This window comes from Notolepis coatsorum, assembly GCF_963971535.1.
Source record: "Notolepis coatsorum genome assembly, chromosome: 5".
In the NCBI taxonomy this organism is placed as follows: Eukaryota; Metazoa; Chordata; class Actinopteri; order Aulopiformes; family Paralepididae; genus Notolepis; species Notolepis coatsorum.
The window spans coordinates 67,277,347-67,297,147 of NC_140169.1; the positions used below are offsets into that span (position 1 = coordinate 67,277,347).

Genomic DNA, 19,801 nt, shown 5'->3' on the forward strand with positions numbered 1-19,801 from the left:
AGCGTGCCGTTACTGCAAGTTCTTTAGACTGTTAAGCTTAGGCACTCTTTCAAAGTTGGTTAAGGTTAGAGTTTGTCTTAGAGCATGACGATAGAACGCCAGGTAGTTTGCAGTCTGTTCGACGCGGAAATGGACAAAGGAATGAAGTACTTGTGTTGTGTGGTGCTGCTAACAAGCTAACACTTGGCTAACAAGCTATATGGCGGATGCAGTCTGGACACAGTGGACAGTGGTCTGGAATACATCAACAGTGGATTATACACTTTATCAAGGCAAGCCCTCCTGCCCTGGACGTGTCAACTAAACAGTGAGTCTCTCTCTCTCTCTCGCTCTCTCTCTCTCTAATTTCGCCGCGTGTGGGGCATAACCACTCAGACAATGAATGGTAACTTGTTTAAAATGAAGAGACATACAAATGTGTTTATTATTGAATGGATCTGACATCATCTGAGAGAGAGAGAGAGAGCGAGAGAGAGAGCTGTGCGTGTTTGTGTTGGGCTATTGGAAACGTGGTTGCATTTGACTGACTGATCATATATTGATCGATGGCAATGGTGATAATATTCGCCAATGCGTGCCTTGTACATGTTTGCAAAATGTTTGGTATAGCGCCCCTAGTGGCGAAGCATCCACGAGCCGCTACTGCCAGGGACATTAACCCTTTCACTGCCACATGACAGAAGGTTAACCCTTTACTATCGCACAACCGACAGCGATGCTGCATCATTAGCATGATAATGATGGAGCATCGCCGTCGGTTGTGTGATAGTAAAGGGCTAACCTTCTGTATTGTCACAGTGAAAGGGTTAACCGGCTGTTGTGTGGCAGTGAAAGGGTTAAAGACAGTCCGTCATTAAGTGTTCCACCTGTTCACTTTTGGAAAGGATGCTTCGTATATTTAAATATCCACCCAGCAATCCTTTTGGGTAAATTTGGCCATTTCGGAATCCAAAATGATGTAGGTTAGAGTTATCCTATCGCAGAAATTAAGTCATATTTGAATTCCCCATTAAGAAATGCATAATTTAGACACCTTGCATGATATGATTTCCTTCAGATTCATGTTGGCACACATGTATGGCCAACGGGTTACAAATGGTAAAATGGGGGACCTGTGTACTTCCCACGTGGAGAAATTTTTTACATTTTCATTTTCTAAGTAGATATATGGGAACTGCTTTTTGCCGAACCACTGCTGCCTGGGCGCAGTGATTTCATCACCTCAAAAGCCCAGTTTTTGAAAAACTTTTGAGGTGATGAAATCACTGCGCCCAGGCAGCAGTGGTTCAGCAAAAAGAAATTCAGAGTATATATCTGCTTAGAAAACGAAAATGTCTAATTATTGTAATGTGGTAAATACACAGGTCACAACATGTTTACAGGAAAGTTTTGGAGTGTATTTCGTGACTGCTGGGAACTAGGCTACACTGGCACACCTACTTCCAGTGAATGATGTTAAGCTAGTCTAAGGGTGTGGCTGTTCCCTAAGCCTAATGCATGCACAGAGAAGAAATGGGTATCTGCTTTCTGCGAATTTCCCAAAAAGTTGGTTCCTTTAACGGAGCTCTCTCCCCGACACCCTTGGAGACAGCTAATGTATTCAAGTCTCTTTTTAACTCATTGACCGCCACGCTGTTTTCTCATCTCTACTCAATGGCACCAGCGTTAGTGACCATCTTCGTAATGTTTGTGAACCCATCGTGTGTTCTGTATTATAGCTATGGAGACAATAGTATGGCTCATTTGACAGGCATTGTTTATAGTCCAACATTGACAAACCAGTTCATTTCTACATACTTTAGTTTGTGCGCTATTACACGCTAAACATCGGCCTTTTCAAAATAATCCAGTATTTTTTCATAGATTGTGACATATGACGCGTTATATGCATTGCGTTATATACCTTACCTTAGCCAGAAGGTACTCCAAAAAGAATAATCCCAGTGATCCCATCGCGATTACTCGTGTATACGGGAAACAATAGGTTTGAAGCGATAAAATCTCAGAGCGATTGTTCCGTCCTGATTCCCTGAGGGGGAGGAATTCTTGCAGACACTCCCCACACTAAACTATCCCAGTTATGGCAGGATTAGATCGTCATTGCAATTTTAACGTAGGCAGCGGTGCAAGGGAGATACAGGGAGGTCCGCACGAGTGTTTAGAATGGGGATCAAAGGAAAAAGATCAAAGGATCAAAACCTGAGAATAGTCGGGTTTGGCGCTCAACAGTCGGGTTTGGCACAGAAATAGTTAAGAACCGACAGGCTTACTAAACTAAAACAAATCTCCAATTTCCCCAATGTGTCCTGGACTTAATTGTTAACCTGCAATGAGTCTCCTGGCCATTTTCGTTTCCGTGGACTGCATACTTTTTTTGCAAACCAAAAAAACTAGGGGTGCATGATATTGATTTTTTTACCCCGATATCGATAACTTTCTGCTCCTCAAGGTCGATACCGATAACCGATAATATATTTATTGTATTATAATATTTTTTTTAATGTATATTCCTGTAGTTTTGACCTAACCAGATTTATCATTACTACTATGAACAAAACAAAGCCAAGAGAACAGTTGACTCTTCAAATAAAGTGACTATATTTATTTTTCCAAATAAATATAATTTGAGTCAATCACAAAATTCACAATCCGTCAATGTCATTAACAATGTGTTTCCTTGAACAATGAGTGAACTAAAAACCAACAGGTATTGTGCTTTGTCAGCAGATAAAACATGTGACGCTATAGGAGAGGAGACTGTTGTGGTCTTGGTCCATGAAACAACTATTACTTGGCATTTATAGGACAGCACGCCTCAAAAAGAATTAAATAAACCAAACAAATCATCTGTCAAACGTCTTTAATTTTGCAAACGCCTCGTCAATAGGTACAAGCCGCGCCGGTTCCTTTGCAGCTGGCTTTGGATTCGCAGCAGCTTAGCCTTTAGCTGCTCGCGCGTCGTTGATTTAATACACCATCGTAGCGGTGGTGATGTTGCAGGTGACTTATTAGGTTGGATGTGTTATAGCTTGTTGCCCCTTTCCCTCCTCGTGGAACTTCTGCATTTGTTACAAATAGCAAGCAATAGTTCCTCTGAAACTTTGAAAAAGGCCCACACTACCGACGCCGCCATGTTTGTTTACTATCTGTGCTGCTTCTGAAACTTACGTGGCTATGTGACAGCCAGGCATGAGAAAGGGAGCGCTGGATTTGTGAAAAACTCCCTCTTCCTAAACCACACGCTATCAGTCGTCCCACAGTACTGGCAAAACGGGAGGAGCCTACAGTAAAAACAAACGCCCTTCATCCCAATCCACCCACACCGGATTTCTTTTAACCAAAAAATTTATTATATATTATCGGAGCCATCAATAATGTTATCGGGTTTATCGGGATGACGTCATAATTGCTGATATCGGTCCGATAATTATCGTGCATCCCTAAAAAACTTTATACTTATAGCACATGCATGAGCCTGGTCTCTTTTGAAAGATGACATTCTGATTCCAGAAGAAATATTCACTTTTAGTGCTAACGTAATAGAGTACCATGAGACTTGAGAAATTGAGTTGTAAAAAAACTTGTTACTCAGGTTTTTCTGTAGTAGTTAGTAGTCCAGAGGTAGTATTTCCCCAGAAGGTGGTATGGCTTACAAATCCAGATGGAGCCATAGCCTGAAGCCTTATGTAGTACAAAACCAAATTTCATAAAGATCCATTCAGAAATGAGTGATTAGGAGTGATTTTGGTCAACTGTGTAGAAAGAAAAAAACTCAGTTTTCTCAGACTTAAATTCATTTGGCTTCCTGTTAAATAATTTAGTTGTTCACCTAGATCCCTGATTCACACATCCCCACATGGGGTATCATTGGAAGCTACACACATTGGCTACAACGATCCACAATCATTTTCGAGATCAGATCTAGATTGACGGAACTACTGCAGCCTGAGTCGGGAGTAGTATTTTGTGCAAGCCTCAAATACCGGCATGTAACTCGAGAACCGCTGAACGGATTTTGCCGCTATCGACAGGCAACAAATAAGCCTTCAATTCGATATATATATATTGTATTACAAAATATGCACACCCGAGCCACTAGGGGTCGCCAAAGTGCCGGTTGCAAAAAGTCCGAAAAACATCCCATATGCGGGTCGGCGCATGCTAAGATGTTGTGTTTGTATAGTGTATTTTATTATGTAATAAATAAATATATATAAAAAAGAAACCTTAATGTACATTGCTACTCTTTCTATACTAAAAGTCAGCTAAATGTCTGAATGTAAAAGTAAAACTTTTGGAAATGGTCCATAGTGATTAAAACAAAAAGATTATAATAATTCAAAAAGACACTTTTAGACAAAATGACCATCACTTTTAATACCTCTTCAGAAACAAGATACAGAACAAAATTATAGTACTCAAACCTTGGGAGCCGATTGTGTCGTAAATTGACAGCCTTCAAACCAAGATATGTGACAAAAGAGCCGATAGTGGATGGAGGTGAACCTACTGAAGACTGAATGAAAGGGTTAAATCATAACACAGGAGGATAATAGGGGAACTCAATGTGTCAAAGCCTGTTTGATGACAAAATAAAAAAAAGTACTTTTTTTTGCTTCAGTTCCAAATACCACTGTACAAAAAACTATCTATTTTTCTCTCAAGAGTTTCACATCAAACATGTTCCCATCATCATCAACCCCCCCCCCCCCCCCCATTATCTCTCTCAGGTGAAATACTGCTCATTGGGAAAGTACTGCAGGAGAGAAACAAACAAACACCATAGCAGATAACACCACTACTGCTGCAGTGTACTAGTGTATGCCGATGACTACAGCTTCACTGTTACATTATTGCTAACATTTGGTGAAAATAAGAACAAAAAAACCACAACAAGTTCTGTAAATGTCAAGACTGTGGTTAAGTCTTACAGTAGCTTTTAGGGAGAATTTGACCACTCTTTTTTGAGAGCAGAAAAGGCAGTTGTACTGTGGTGGCATCAAAGTTGTAATTCTGTCAATTAGTGAATTCTTCCAGAGCAGAGAGATTGTGTTTGTGTGTTCATGTGTATGTATGTGTGTGTGTTTATGTGTGCATGTGTCTGTCTCAGGGTTAGGATCAATTCCCTTTAACACTATCAATGCCTTTTTACCCCGTTGAATGCCATCATCCACTTCAATGTTAGCGTTAAAAACGCATAATCTATGTTTTCAATTATGGCTATGTGTCTAATCTGCCCGTCGCTTATCAATGACTTGTTTGCAGTCAACATTGTCGAAACGGATTTTTTTTTTATTTTTATTTTTTTTTAATCGGTTCATATCCTTTTTATAGCATTTCGAAAAGCTATCGTTCTCTCGAAAATGTTCTGAAAATTGAAGGATTCCCCCATAAACTGCATTTATTGGAATATTCTCGAATACACTAGACACCGTCATTTGTCGGCCTATTTATGAATCGTTTTCAAATAAACGCTAGATTATTGATAGTATATGTGTACTTATGCACGCTATAGAGGCGGGCTGAAAAATCTATTCTCTCGTTTCCTCAAGATCACACACACACATAGGGCACACGCTGTTATCTCAGTGAATACAGCTCCGATTACCCCAAGACTGGTAACATAGACTCCTTACCTTAGATCAGATGTTCTCCAAAGAGATTATTCCAATTCCTGATCGCCATTCCAAATATCGATCGCATTTATTGATTGATTATTGGCTGCTGTAAATATATATTCCAGGCTGCTTTCCGTCTCGCGATCAGATCCCTCATCATGAGATGGCTCGCCAGCATAATGGAGCCAATAGACCTATCTCAAACCCTGCCCCTTTTCTTGATCCTCCAATCACAGCTGTCGCTTACCTCGGACTTCCTCGTACAAACTTTGTTTGTACGAGGAAGTCAGAGGTAAGCGACAGCTGTGATTGGAGGATCAAGAAAAGAGGGCAGGGTTTTGAGACAGGTCCATTGGCTCCACCTCTACAGATCCCACAGGGATCTCCCAGTATAATCGACTGACCTGCAGTTACACAGGGATAGACGATAGGGGGCGGTTTTTTCCCATCGGAGCTCCTGGAGGGGCTGCTGTACCAACGGGAGACTCGGTTGCTGAAATATGAATTCAGATCGCTAATAAAAAAATCAAACGACAAATGGCGTCGTCGGCACTCAACGGGGGGCATGATAAGACGACAATTCTCGTCGTCGGCATTCAAAGTGTTAAAAATCAATTCAAAATATTAATTCCTGTTTACTTCCTGATAAAACATTCATTCTCATCTACTTGTCAATAGGAGCCTTTTCATGATGAAAACCTTTTCAGAATGTACAGTACCTCCTGAATTGATGGGAATTGATCCCTAACCCAGGTGTAACTTATATGAAATCATAACTACATAATAACGCCACGCTGTGAAGCTGACCGGAGAGGAGAGTATAGTATGTTTCACAGTGTGAAGATTCACCCAGAACCCAGAGGGGACTAAAGGAGTAATACCACTCGTGTTATGAATTCACATATCGTCTCAATGGGGCTGTTCTGTGCGAGATCTTGCACCCAAATGAGGTTTATATTCTAGCATTGGTAGTAGGTCTGAACCAGAATTTAAACCTAATTTGGATGTAAAAGCTCACACAAACATGTTATCTGGATGTAAAAGCTCACACAAACATGCTATTTGGATGTAAGAGCTCATACAAACATATTATCTGGATGTAAAAGCTCACACAAACATGTTATTTGGATGTAAAAGCTCACAAACATGTTATTTGGATGTAAAAGCTCACAAACATGTTACACACATGTTATTTGGATGTAAAAGCTCACACAAACATGTTATTTGGATGTAAGAGCTCACACAAACATGTTATTTGGATGCAAGAGCTCACACAAACATGCTATTTGGATGTAAGAGCTCACACAAACATGTTATTTGGATGTAAGAGCTCACACAAACATGCTATTTGGATGTAAGAGCTCATACAAACATGTTATTTGGATGTAAGAGCTCACACAAACATGCTATTTGGATGTAAGAGCTCACACAAACATGTTATTTGGATGTAATAGCTCACACAAACATGTTATCTGGATGTAAAAGCTCACAAACATGTTATTTAGATGTAAGAGCTCACACAAACATGTTATTTGGATGTAAGAGCTCACACAAACATGTTATCTGGATGAAAGAGCTCACACAAACATGTTATCTGGATGTAAAAGCTCACACAAACATGTTATTTGGATGTAAGAGCTCACACAAACATGTTATTTGGATGTAAGAGCTCACACAAACATGTTATTTGGATGTAAAAGCTCACACAAACATGTTATTTGTAAGAGCTCATACAAACATGTTATTTGGATGCAAGAGCTCACACAAACATGTTATTTTCATACATTTTCTATGGAGCAGCCCCAGATTTGACATGGATGGTTTATTTAGAAGAGTGGTGCATGATCACACATATTCACTGTACTGCCACAAGGCCACAGCAACATGGTCTCATCAGAAAATGTAAATAAAGTACTAATCGACCAGAGGACAAAAGGTACATAATGTAAATGATGTTATAGTAGCCATAAGTAATATTATCTACGTATTGCATCGACAAAGGTTCAAAGCAAACACAGCAACCAGGAGTTAAAGGGGAACTCCAACATTTTGGGAAACTAGCTTATTTAACATCTTCCCTGGAGTTAGACAAGAAGATACATACCTTTTTTGTCTCTGTGCGTGCATTTTAGCTTTGGGAATAGACGCTCCGTTAGCATAGCTTAGCTTCATCACTGGAAGTGGGGGAGGGTTAGAGCCTTACAGTGTATTGCAAGGTCTGACATTGACCAAACTTGATATGCATGACCTTGGTGGGCTCTAGGTCAACTCCTGAAAAGGGGGTCAATGTCAGACCTTGCAATCAAAAGTTAGGGGCGCACTGAAATTATGGCAAGGGTTATTAGCCCCCTAACTTTTGATTGCAAAGTCTGACATTGACCCCCTTTTCAGGAGTTGACCTAGAGCCCACCAAGGTCATGCATATCAAGTTTGGTCAATGTCAGACCTTGCAATACACTGTAAGGCACTGTAAGGCTCTAACCCTCCCCCACTTCCAGTGATGAAGCTAAGCTATGCTAACGGAGCGTCTATTCCCAAAGCTAAAATGTACGCACAGAGACAAAAAAGGTATGTATCTTCTTGTCTAACTCCAGGGAAGATGTTAAATAAGCTAATTTCCCAAAATGTTGGAGTTCCCCTTTAAACAAAATTCTTTGCAGTCGCAGCCGGCGAGTTCTCTCACCACTATCTAACTATGATTATAGTTAGAGTTGAGGTTAGTTTTAACATTCGTTTAACGGTTATGGTTAAGACATAAATCTATGGTTAAGGTTAGGGTAAGATCCCCAGCAGGGGAACTTAAAATGTTTCTGAAAACATAAAAAGTAAAGAAACACAGTATATGTACTTATTTGTAATACGTACACGTTACATTTTCAATACAATTGTAAATATATTACTTACGGCTATAACATAATGTACTTTATGTATACCTTTTTTCCTGTGGCCAATTAGTACTTTATTTATACTATTTTCTCAGTGAGATTGGGCCACAGGAATAATATACATTGGATTCTAAAATGTGTGGTATTCCCCTTTAATTAACACCTGAAATTAAACAAATACTAATACAATAAAATACTTGCAGCCAGAAGAGAAACACTGTCACAATAAAATACTTGGAGCCAGAAGAGAAACACTGTCGGAAATTATGTGGGATCTGAATACCAGGAGAGAGAGAGCGAGAGAGCGAGATATATATAGAGAGAGACAGAGAGAGCACGAGGGAGGAGAGAGGCCGAGACAGAGAGAAAGATAGAGAGCGAGAGAGAGCGAGAGAGAGCGAGAGAGATAGAGAGCGAGAGAGAGAGAAAGCGAGAGAGAGAAAGAGAAAGAGAAAAAAACGCACTATTCTTTGAATGTTGTCTTAGCCTTGAAATCTTGGGAGACAGAGAGCGAAAGAGAATCTACCTGGGCGAGCGAGAGAGAGAGAGAGACAGAGAGCGAAAGATAATCTACCTGGGCGAGAGAGAGAGACAGAGAGCGAAAGAGAATCTACCTGGGCGAGCGAGAGAGCGAAAGAGAATCTACTGGGCGAGCGTGTGTTTGAGAATCCATCGTCAACGTTCACCGACCCAAAAGTTTCAGTTTGCAATACGTATGTGTGTATATATCTGTGAATGTATGTGTGTGTGTGTGTGTTTGTGTATATATATCTGTGAATGCGTGTGTGTGTATATATCTGTGAATGTATGTGTGTGTGCGTGTGTGTGTGTGTATATATATCTGTGAATGTGTGTGTGTGTGTGTATATATCTGTGAATGTGTGTGTGTGCGTGTATGTATGTGTATGTATGTGTGTGTGTGTGTGTGTATGTGTGTGTGCAGGGCCGCCTCAGGGGGTGTGCGAGCGGGAAGGGGGGCCGCAAAAAAAAAAAAAAAAAAAAAAACAATTATTTGCGAGGCCCCCCTTCCCGCGAGGCCCTTTTTCATCACAGACCTAAAATCTAGTTTTGCTTATATGCTTATATATTTCACATTAGACACGTTTGTAGAATGTGTGTGACTTGTTCCTGGCTCTGCGGCTCTGCAGCAGACACTCACTATTGGAGCTCTGGGGCTCTGCAGCAGACATACTATTGATTTCAACGAAGGGAGGGGTTACATCATGTGTACGCCGGCGTGCATCAGCTGCGTTTGACTATTTCGCGCGTGCAGCTTTGGAGGTTATGCTTAGTTATGCCAGCCAAGAGGAAGAGGACGGTCATTCGGCAGATGGACTGAAGATGAAAGTTGTTGCATGTTAGACAGTTCAGTCAGGCTAGCCATGTCTGCTTATCTAAAGGCAGGGACAGCTAGTTAGCTTTAGCTACGTTATAATATCGAGTGCTAACGTGTGGTTCAGTCGGGATAGCCATGATGATGTCGGCTAGTAGCTAGCTTAGCTAAAGGCTAACTAGCGTTAGCTAACCTAGAGAGAGCGCGTGCAGCATTGTTATGCCAAGATGAAGAGGACGGTCATTCGGCAGATGAACTTCGTCAACTCCACGCGGTTGTCTCCATCCTCTTGGACATTTGGTGAGTTTTTAATGCACTCTATTCTATTCCCGCCGTGGATATATCTCTCTCTCTCTCTCTCTCTCGGGAGCCAAACGGGCCGGCTAGCTGTTGTAGCTAATGTTATATTGAGCCAAAGCGGGCCGGCTAGCTAACGTTATATTGAGCCAAACGGGCCGGCTAGCTGTTGTAGTAGCTAACGGTGTGTGGCCTGGTGTCAGTACCTGGCTACTCTATTTGCAGTTAGCCTATTTAGCTGATGTCGGCCATTGGCTCCTTGCGACTTTGTTTTCTCTGGTATAGACCCTCTTCTCTTTGGATTTAAGTGTTGATCTTTGTCCTTTTGGATCTATGTATATTCATGTTGCCTTTGTGAAGTTATCTTTTCCTTCTGTTTTGTTCTTCCATTAAAAGTTGAATATCCTTTAGGGGCTCATCTTTGCTTATCTCTCTCATACATGCTCTCTCTCTAACACACACACACACAGACATGCTCTCTCTCTCTAACACACATGCTCTCTCTCTCTTTCTAACACACACAGACATGCTCTATATCTCTCTCTAACACACAAAATGACATGCTCTCTCTCTATATATTTCTCTCCGTTTCTAACACACATATACATGCTCTCTCTCTAACACACACACAAACAGACATGCGCTCTCTCTATCTCTCTCTTTCTAACACACACAGACATGCTCTATCTATCTCTCTCTCTTCAATTCAAATGGGCTTTATTTCACATTCTTGTATTTCTCCCAGTAGGTATGGGAGTTTTGAGTTATTGTCGATGTTTTCAAAGTCTCTTTGGGTGTTTGCAATTTGTGGGAAGTATATGTCTTGGTATAGTGGGCAGGTTGTTAAGAAGTGGAGCTCGGTTTCCACCTCATCTTGTGTGCAGTGGGTCTGTCTTCGCTTGGGAGCCAGGTCTGCCTATGGCGGCCTTTCTCGATGGCTAGGCTGTGCTCGCTGAGTCTGTACCTAGTCAAGGATCTTCTTAGTATTGGGTCAGACACAGTGCTCAGGTATTCTGCCACTGTGTACTCTCTGTTTAGGGCCAAATAGCATTTCAATTTGCTCTGGTTTTGGGTTGTTTCTTTCCAATGTGTCTCTCTCTCTCTCTCTCTGGCCTTGCTCTGGTGGAGGGTCAGGGGCATTGCCGGGTCTGTGCAGCGATAACACTGTATATTGACTGTAGAACGGGAGCTCTCTCTCGCTCTCTCTCTTGCTATATGTTGACTGTATCATGCCTAGCCTCGGGCAGCGCTATTATTTAAGAATATGTTGACTGTATGAAAAAAAAAAAAAAAAAAAAAAAATTACCTTTTGGGGGGGGGGGGGGGGGGGGGCCTTGCGTTTAAATCTCGCACAGGGCCTCGCATTTCTCCCAGGCGGCCCTGTGTGTGTGTATATGTGTGTGTGTGTGTGCGTGTGTGTGTATACAGCTGTGAACGTGTCCATTCAGAAGTACATGTCCTGGTAGAGGTTCTGGCCCAGCTCGATGTAAGCCTCCTTCAGAAGTACATGTCCTGGTAGAGGTTCTGGCCCAGCTCGATGTAGGCCTCCTTCAGAAGTACATGTCCTGGTAGAGGTTCTGGCCCAGCTCGATGTAAGCCTCCTTCAGAAGTACATGTCCTGGTAGAGGTTCTGGCCCAGCTCGATGTAAGCCTCCTTCTCCTGCGGGCTCATCTGCTCCACCAGCTCCGGCCTCTGGCTGACCTCCCTGTAGGAGAAGGCCTTACCCCCCACCTGGACCATGGGCTCATCCCCCACCTCCTCCATCTCCTCGTCCTCGTCTTCCTCCATGTCCCCCGGCCGGCGCTGGGAGGAGGCGGCCAGAGCGGGGGCCATGGCGGGGGAGTCCTCGTCCGACTCGCTGGTGTCGCTGTCGGAGTCGCTGGCGTTGTTGGCTGCGCTGGTGGACGAGGACGTGAGCGCTCTGGAGGCGGCGATGCCCACGCCTCCGCCGCCGACTCCTCCCCCCCCGGTGGGCCCGGCCACCGCGCCCCCCCTCTTCTCGTGAATGAGGAGGGCGCGCATCACTTCCTCGTTCTCGTCCGATTGGCCGGCGCCGGCCAGGCCGTCCTGGGCGCCCGCCGCGCCGTCTCCGGCTGTGGGGGAGGAGAGAAAAAGAGGCGTCGCCTTTCATTAGATATTTTATTCAATGACTTATTATCATGTGAGACTGGGGAAACAAATGTTTATGGTGTATTTATGGTAAATGGTGCATTTTATATAACAGCTTTTATCCAAAGCGCTTTACAATATGTGACCCTGACCAGCGATTGATGCCACATGTCTCCATTTTCAATTTCCAGATTTTTACAAATTGTGAAAGTACAGAATGGACGCTTTCTAATGATGTGTCATACGTTGAGATCTGAGAATGTTTGAAGAAGGTGTGCTCATTTGAATCTAGTAAGACTAGACTTTTCTAGAAGATTAAAGCAGAGAAAACTGCTCTCAAACTGCCCAGATTTGAACACTTCTGCCGGTTTTGGGCTGGGCGTGAACAATACCCCCCAGCCACTCCTCTCACCTGAATAGTATTAACATTGGTCAGACAATGTAGCTTGAGGAATGAGGAGCACTTGATTTGATACAGAGGAGCAGGCAGTCAAAAGGGAATGCGTCAATATCGCAGTCGATCAAGTTTAATTCATTCGATTAAAGTCAAAATCGATCCACTAGTTCGGCTCACAGCAACGATCACACAGACACAGGAAATAAGTCTTAATCGAAACTGAAATGTATTCATGCAAAGTTGCAACATCCTGTGGCTGGCCGCTTGGGGAGGAGGCACTTGGAGCTGTGTGCTCCCGGGCAGGTGCACTCGGCAGGGAAGAGGATGAAGGAAGGGGACCTTTCATTAGCTCTTGCCTCCAAAAAGGTGGAAGAAATGTCCCATAGCCTTTGATGGAGCCTCCTGATGGAGTGGCCTCTGGAAGGGGGAAAGATCACTTCGGCCCGTGGTCGCCTCAATTCGATGGAGTGGCTGCAGTGAAGGGGAGCCGAGCGCTTGCCCCGAAAAAGGGGTACATGCTAAAGAGAGACCCCATTCCAGAGAGAAGTGAAATAAAATGGTATCCTGGGCAAATTCTTCCTGACCCTATCCTATGGGGCGATAGTGGCTCAGGAGATAGAGCAGTTCTCTGGTAATCCAGAGGTTCCTGGTACGATTCCCGCTCCTCCCGGGCAGCATGTAGACACTTAACCCCTAACTGCTCCCGATAAGCAGGTTGGAAACGTATGTGGTTGCCTCTGCCATCGGTGTGTGAATGCATGCGTCAATGTGAGGAACAAGATTGTAAGGCGCTTTGGATAAAAATGCTATATAAAAAAAAATTCACCAGGAGTGTGGGCCTTGCCTGGAATAAAGACATACTTTCCGCATTCCTCAACCGTGGACAGCTGAAAACGTGCACCGGTTGCAAGGACGCGGTTCCATTCATACAATCGAGGGTCGGCCTCGGTCTGGCATTCTTCTCTCTTGGTCTCTTCCCTAACCATCATTTTAAAATTCCAAAATAATGTTTTCCTGCATAGATCACTAGATGTATCAACTGGGCCATAGCGAACATATTAAATATTTAACCTGCAAACATAAAGACTGTTCTGACAGCACAATATTGATGCAAGAGATTTGCTGAAGGAAAAACTGCGAGGGCTGATTACCCGAGAGTCTCAGAGAGCAACGAATGATCACAAATTCTGCGGTCACAATTTTGAAGCCGACACGGGCATGGGAGCAGGCCCGCTAGCTAAGAAAGGTAAAGGAAAGGTTCAGGCATCCCAGCCCTCGTGGACAGCAGAGTGGGTTTCACAAGGACGGTGCTGTGTGGACTTTATGTCTTGAACACTTTAACTTGCCGAATGTTGAGAACAAGGATAAGGTAGACAAGGCTTAATCCATCAAGGATAAGGTAGACAAGGCTTAATCCATCAAGGATAAGGTAGACAAGGCTGAATCCATCAAACGTGCCGTGTCCAGGTGTGGGAAAAGCGAGCATACTAAGAGATGGCTTCCAAACAAAGATACAATAAAACCAAGAATAACAGACCCCATGTCAGCCAGTTGATGTTGATATGGCGGCACGGTGGTGTAGTGGTTAACACTATCGCCTCACAGCAAGAAGGTCCTTGGGGACCAGGTTGCCAGTTACACCAGTGGGGTATCTTCCGGGCCTTTCTGTGTGGAGTTTGCATGTTCTCCCCCCGTGCTCGCAAGGGTTTCCCCTCCAGAAAAAGAGATAAACCCAATGGAAAAACATGCAGAACAGAACGATGTCGCGTCCCTGACGAAGATGGACAGGAGTACTTGGTCTGCTTCCCGGCTGGGGAAGGACGACAGGATGGGTCAAGCGCAGAGAGGACATTTCAACGGTGACCCAAAAAATGCATGTCTGTGTGTGTCCTATGTTTCGCCCATCCCGAATGTGAGTGTGTACGCTGCATGATGATGTAGCAATGTGCTACAAATAAAGACTTCTGCAAAGTCCAGTTTTTCATTCATTCATTCATTAACAAGAACATCTTAAAATGGCACTTGATATCAAAAAGGTTCCAGACCCCTGCTGTAGAGTGAAGAGTGCACTACTCACGGTTCTGGACCTCGGGCTCGGCGTACGCCCCCTGCACGGTGCTCTGAGTCAGCCAGACGGGCCTCTCCTTGGTGGGCTTCCCCTCGTTGACCTGCTTGCGGTGGTCGTCCTGCTCCTCCATGCTGATGACCACGTTCTGGGTGTAGAGATCGGCGTACGAGGAGGCCCTGGTGGACCAGGCCTCACGGTGGGGGCCGGTGAGTCCTGCGGCGGCTGCAGCGCGCTCACGGCTGGGGGGGGGGGGGGGGGGGGGGGGACACACGCAGAAATAAGTGTCTTTCAATACGATTAAGTCATAAAAGTGCTCTGCAACAGATAAGATCAAAATAAAAAAGAAAAATACAGAAACATTATAACAGATTAAGAAAACACCTGTGAGTAGGCTTTATGGAAATCGGACTTAATAGGCCGATACGTTACTAATGGGCAGGCGGATCTAGAGGCACCAACTGCAGAAGTAAATCATCTTTTGATTTTAGCTTCGACCAAGAGGCCCTGGTCAGAGGACCTGAGATGCCTTGTAGGATTATTATCGATAAGCAGCAGCAGCAGCTCAGTAATAAAGGAAAAAAAATATCAAAGTTTTAGGAAAACTAACAAGGTGCCAGGAGTATGCCCTGCCTGGTTCCTCACGGCTGTATACTAGTGGAGGAAATATGGCGTGATTTGGTTGTAAAAGATGAATACAGGGGGAGTACCCTGGTGCCGTTTCCAGAACAGGAACCCATATCAAATAGATTCTGTAGAGGACAGAAAATCATTACCAACACCGAGTAAAAACAACAGTAGGAAATGTAATTACTGCTTGATTCCCCCATGGCTATGTAACCAGTGTGGAAGTTACATAAGAGTGATTTGGCTGCAAAAGATCAATAAAAAAGAGAATATCTTTGTCCTTCGCAGCAAATAAATGTTCACAGAGGGTACAGGTGCAGCACTAAACAAATCTCTACCTTGGTATAAACAAACTAGTTAAGTACAGGGTGCGGACCACGGGGGAGCTAGGGGAGCCATAGCTCCACTTAATGAGACATCAGCTCCCCTGAAAACATGATTTGTGAAATTTACTGACAATAAATGCTATTTTTGCCATGCATTTCTATTTTTCTAAATGTTCTATATTGTCATCACCGTGTATAATGCGTAAAATTACAAAATGTATGATTCATGATTGCTCACTAATTCGCCATAATAGATGCTATTCTTGCCATTACCATCGGAGCGTGGCGGCGCTGCAGGCACAAATCAAACTTCACCTACGTTTTATCAGAAGAAAAAACAAAACATCTGCTTCTTTTTTAAGGTAAGACCTGCTTTTCCTAATTACAGTAACTGTATTATTATCCTCATTGCTCATTTATAAATGTTCTATGGTATGGTTATTGTGCGCTGGTTCCATGCGCAGCTGCGCTTGTCTCGTGTCTTTTAGTGTTGGATCAGAGGGGCTAATCTGAGCATGTGTATTTCAATATGTGCGTAGCAAGCGGCACAGTAAAGTCCTCGCGCAGCGCCGCTGACCCTGCCGCCCCCCCCCCCCCCCCCCCAGAAGACCATGGTATGGTTGGCACACTAGTTAAGTAGCAGCAGCTGTTGCCGCTACAGCGTCACCGAACCTCTGTTTGAGGGCCGGGATCTCGCCAGGCTCGGGCTCCAGCAGGTCGTGCGACAGGTTGACGTCCTCAGTCTCGCGCAGCAGCACGTAGATGGGCTCGATCTGCTCGTTGAAGCGCGCCACCATCGTCCTGGCGTCCTTCTTGGGCACCACTGACTCATCCTCCTCCACCTCGTTCTGGCAGTAGGTGCAGCGGAATGTCCCTGAGGGAGGAGGAGGGAAGGAAGAGTGTTAAGGAGAGGTTCGTATTAGGGATGTGCATGACTGACCAAAATCATTTTCAAATAGGCTACTGTACTTAACACTTTGAGTGCCAGCGACGTGTATTGTCGTCTTATCATGCCCCCCGTTGAGTGCCGACGACGCGAATTGTCTTTTTATTGCGATCTGAATTCATATTTCATCAACCGAGTCTCCCGTTGGTACAGCAGACCCTCTAGGACAGACCTGGGCATTGTACGGCCCGCGGGCCGGATCCGGCCCGCGGGATGATTCTGACCGGCCCGCGAAAGATTACATGATAATAAAAAAAAATTAAAAAAAAATTACATTTTTTTTTTTTAATATTTATTTTTTGCTTTTTTTTTCTCATGTCAACGTTCACACGCACAGTATACGCTTAGGAGACATGCTCAGAAGATGTTGGTTCTCTTTGGATCCACCTACATATGTGAACAGACATTCTCAGTCATGACGTTTAACAAGTCCAGGTACAGATCCTCTCTCACTGATGAACATCTGGCAGCTGTGCTTCGCATCTCCACCTCAGACATGCAACCTGACTTTGATGGACTTGTTAAAGCTCAACAGAGACTGGATCTCTCACACTGAATGAAAAAAAAGAACTGAAGAACACTAAAATGTGGAAATATAACAAGTGAAATGGGACACTTGATATTTTTTTTTCTTTTTTTTGCACAGTATAGGCATGTAAAGTAAAAAAGGCTACAAAACTGGGACACTTTTCTTTACACAGTTCAGTGACATGTCTTGTTTATTTTTGCTATAAGATGATGTGATGTCTTTAGAAAGCTAAGAAAATCCTTGTTTCAATAGTATATGAAACTCAAAATTCCCTTTGTTATTAATGTTTCACATTTTGTTTATCATTTTGGAAATAAATTCTATTTGAATAAATGATATTTTTGAAAGCTATAACCTCACCTTTTAATTGCCAAATAATAACATACACTCTTACCAGGGGTCAAAACAATGCCATTTACTGCTTTTTATATAGAAATAAAATGTATATTATGCATAATTGAGTTTGGAATTTTGGCCCGGCCCCCCAACATATTTTCAGGTGCTCATTCGGCCCCCCGGGAAAAATAATTGCCCACCCCTGCTCTAGGAGCTCAGATGGGAAAATACCGCCCTCTATCGTCTATCCCTGTGTAACTGCAGGCCATTCGATTATACTGATGGATCCCTGTGGGGGGAGCCAACTGGCTCCATTATGCTGGCGAGGGATCTGATGATGAGGGAAGTGATCGCGAGATGGAAAGCAGCGTGGAATATATATTTACAGCAGCCAATAATCAATCAATAAACGTGATTGATATTTGGAATGGCGATCAGGAATTGGAATAATCTTTTTAGAGAACATCTGATCTAAGGTAAGGAGTCTGTGGTATCCTGTTACCAGTTTTAGGATAATCAGAGCTGTATTCACTGTGTGTGATGTTGAGGAAATTAGAGAATTACACATACTATCGATAATCTAGCGTTTATTTGAAAACTATTCATAAATAGGCCGACAAATGACAACGTGTCTAGTGTATTCGAGAATATTCCAATAAATGCCGTTTATGACGGAATCTCACACAGACTTGCCGTGGTAGTCGGTGATACTGGTGTCATTCTGTGTTCAGGCATCCACTGAGTAAATTAATTGCCTACTGCCCCCTTAACAACTCAAGATTCAAGAGTTTTATTTGTCACGGCATACAAGTATACAATGAAATGCGGGTGGTCTTGCCCGCAACGATGTGCAATACAGTGGTACAACATATAATAGAATCCAATAAAAACAACATTGTGCAATAACAGGTAACAGGTAACATGGTGTGACATCTCGGTATCTGTACATAGTTATTTACAGAGCATATAGGACATGCTAGGTAGCTTTGGTAGTGCAATACACTGTTTCTGTTGCTATACTAATTTAAAGTGGCCTTTCCTTTTGGCCATAAGTGTGGTTGTGTGCGGCATGAGTGTGTGCCCGCTCATGTTAAAGTGGCTGCTAGTGTGTGAGCGTGCTCAGTGTGCGTGTCGTGTGTGTGCTCATGTGTGCTTGTGTGTGGATAGTTCAGTGTTCTGTGGCACTCAATGTTCATTGTTCAAGGCTCTGATGGCCTGGGGGAAGAAGCTGAGCCTAAGCCCAGGGATTAAAGCAAAAAAATATCTCCTGACTGAACTTTTTTCAGGCCAAGTCTATTCTTATTTTAACCTCCACTGTATTTTTTTTAATAGCGTTAGCGTTTTAAGGGAGCCTACTTGTAGAGCCTACTGTCCTGACTGTGACTATAGACCCTACTGTTGTGGTTGTTGTGCCAGGCAGGGAGGCTGTGTGCTGGAGAGCGTGAATGCAAGTCTTGTGGCTAGCTTCTGATTGATGGCGAGATAGCACCCCTTTCCCATTACTTTGAACCATGAACTAAAAGGCTTGTTATCATACAAACAAGGGACTAAACACGTTTCGCAATTATGCCACAACTTGAATCCTCAGTGTTTCCCACAGGATTTAGTGAGACTGTGGTGGTGGGTGAACCTCTGCCCCTCCAGAGGGGTCCGGGGGCATGCCCCCTCGGATTAAAAAAAAAATTACGTTTTAAAGTTAAATGCATCAATCTGGTGCACTTTGAGAGCAAAATTAAGAGGCTAGATCTATGATGATCTTTGTGCTCAAAACATACATTTGAGCCATCAAAGAAATTAAGCAAAAGTGGTTGCCTGTGTTGAACTAGTTTATTTTTTAGAAGAAAAAAAAATAGACTGGATTACTATTACGACTACTACCAGTGCCAATACTACTGAAACATCCCTATTGGCAAACTTTATATATATATATATATATATATATATATATATATATATATATATATATATATATATATAAAAGTAAAAAAAAAAAAGTAATTTTTTATTTTTTTTTATATAAATTAAAATATTATATACATATAATCAAATAGACGGAAATCAGTCTCAAGACGGAACGCTTTAATGCCTGGCCTAAGCCTCTCTGTCCTAGTAGCTGGGGTTCGCAGGCGTCTTCACTTGTAGAGAGGATTTAACTTTAGGTGAAGCCAAGACTGAAGAAGAGTAGAGAACAGATGACATGTTACAGAAAAATGGCAGAGGATTTATCAATATTTTGGATTTAAACACTGAAGCAGCTCAACTGGAGAGGAGCTCAGATGATCAGTCCGAAAAGTATGTAGTGCTTTTTTTTCCTTCTCCGATCAGCTGTGAG

The 19,801-nt window shown here is 43.1% G+C and overlaps 1 protein-coding gene across 3 annotated transcripts in view; it reads right to left on the reverse strand.

The window, feature by feature from the left end:
- Positions 1-11,467: 11,467 nt before the first annotated feature.
- The window catches only part of gtf2e1 (general transcription factor IIE, polypeptide 1, alpha), a 40,346-nt gene continuing 32,012 nt past the window's right edge, over positions 11,468-19,801 (reverse strand). For all 3 annotated transcript variants that reach the window (XM_084315060.1, XM_084315059.1, XM_084315058.1), the window contains exons 4-6: positions 16,331-16,532; positions 14,718-14,947; positions 11,468-12,227 (exon numbers count right to left, since the gene is read on the reverse strand). In XM_084315060.1, the coding sequence (XP_084171186.1) occupies positions 11,737-12,227; positions 14,718-14,947; positions 16,331-16,532 (923 nt within the window). In that variant the 3' untranslated portion in view covers positions 11,468-11,736. The remainder of the gene's footprint in view (positions 12,228-14,717; positions 14,948-16,330; positions 16,533-19,801) is intronic.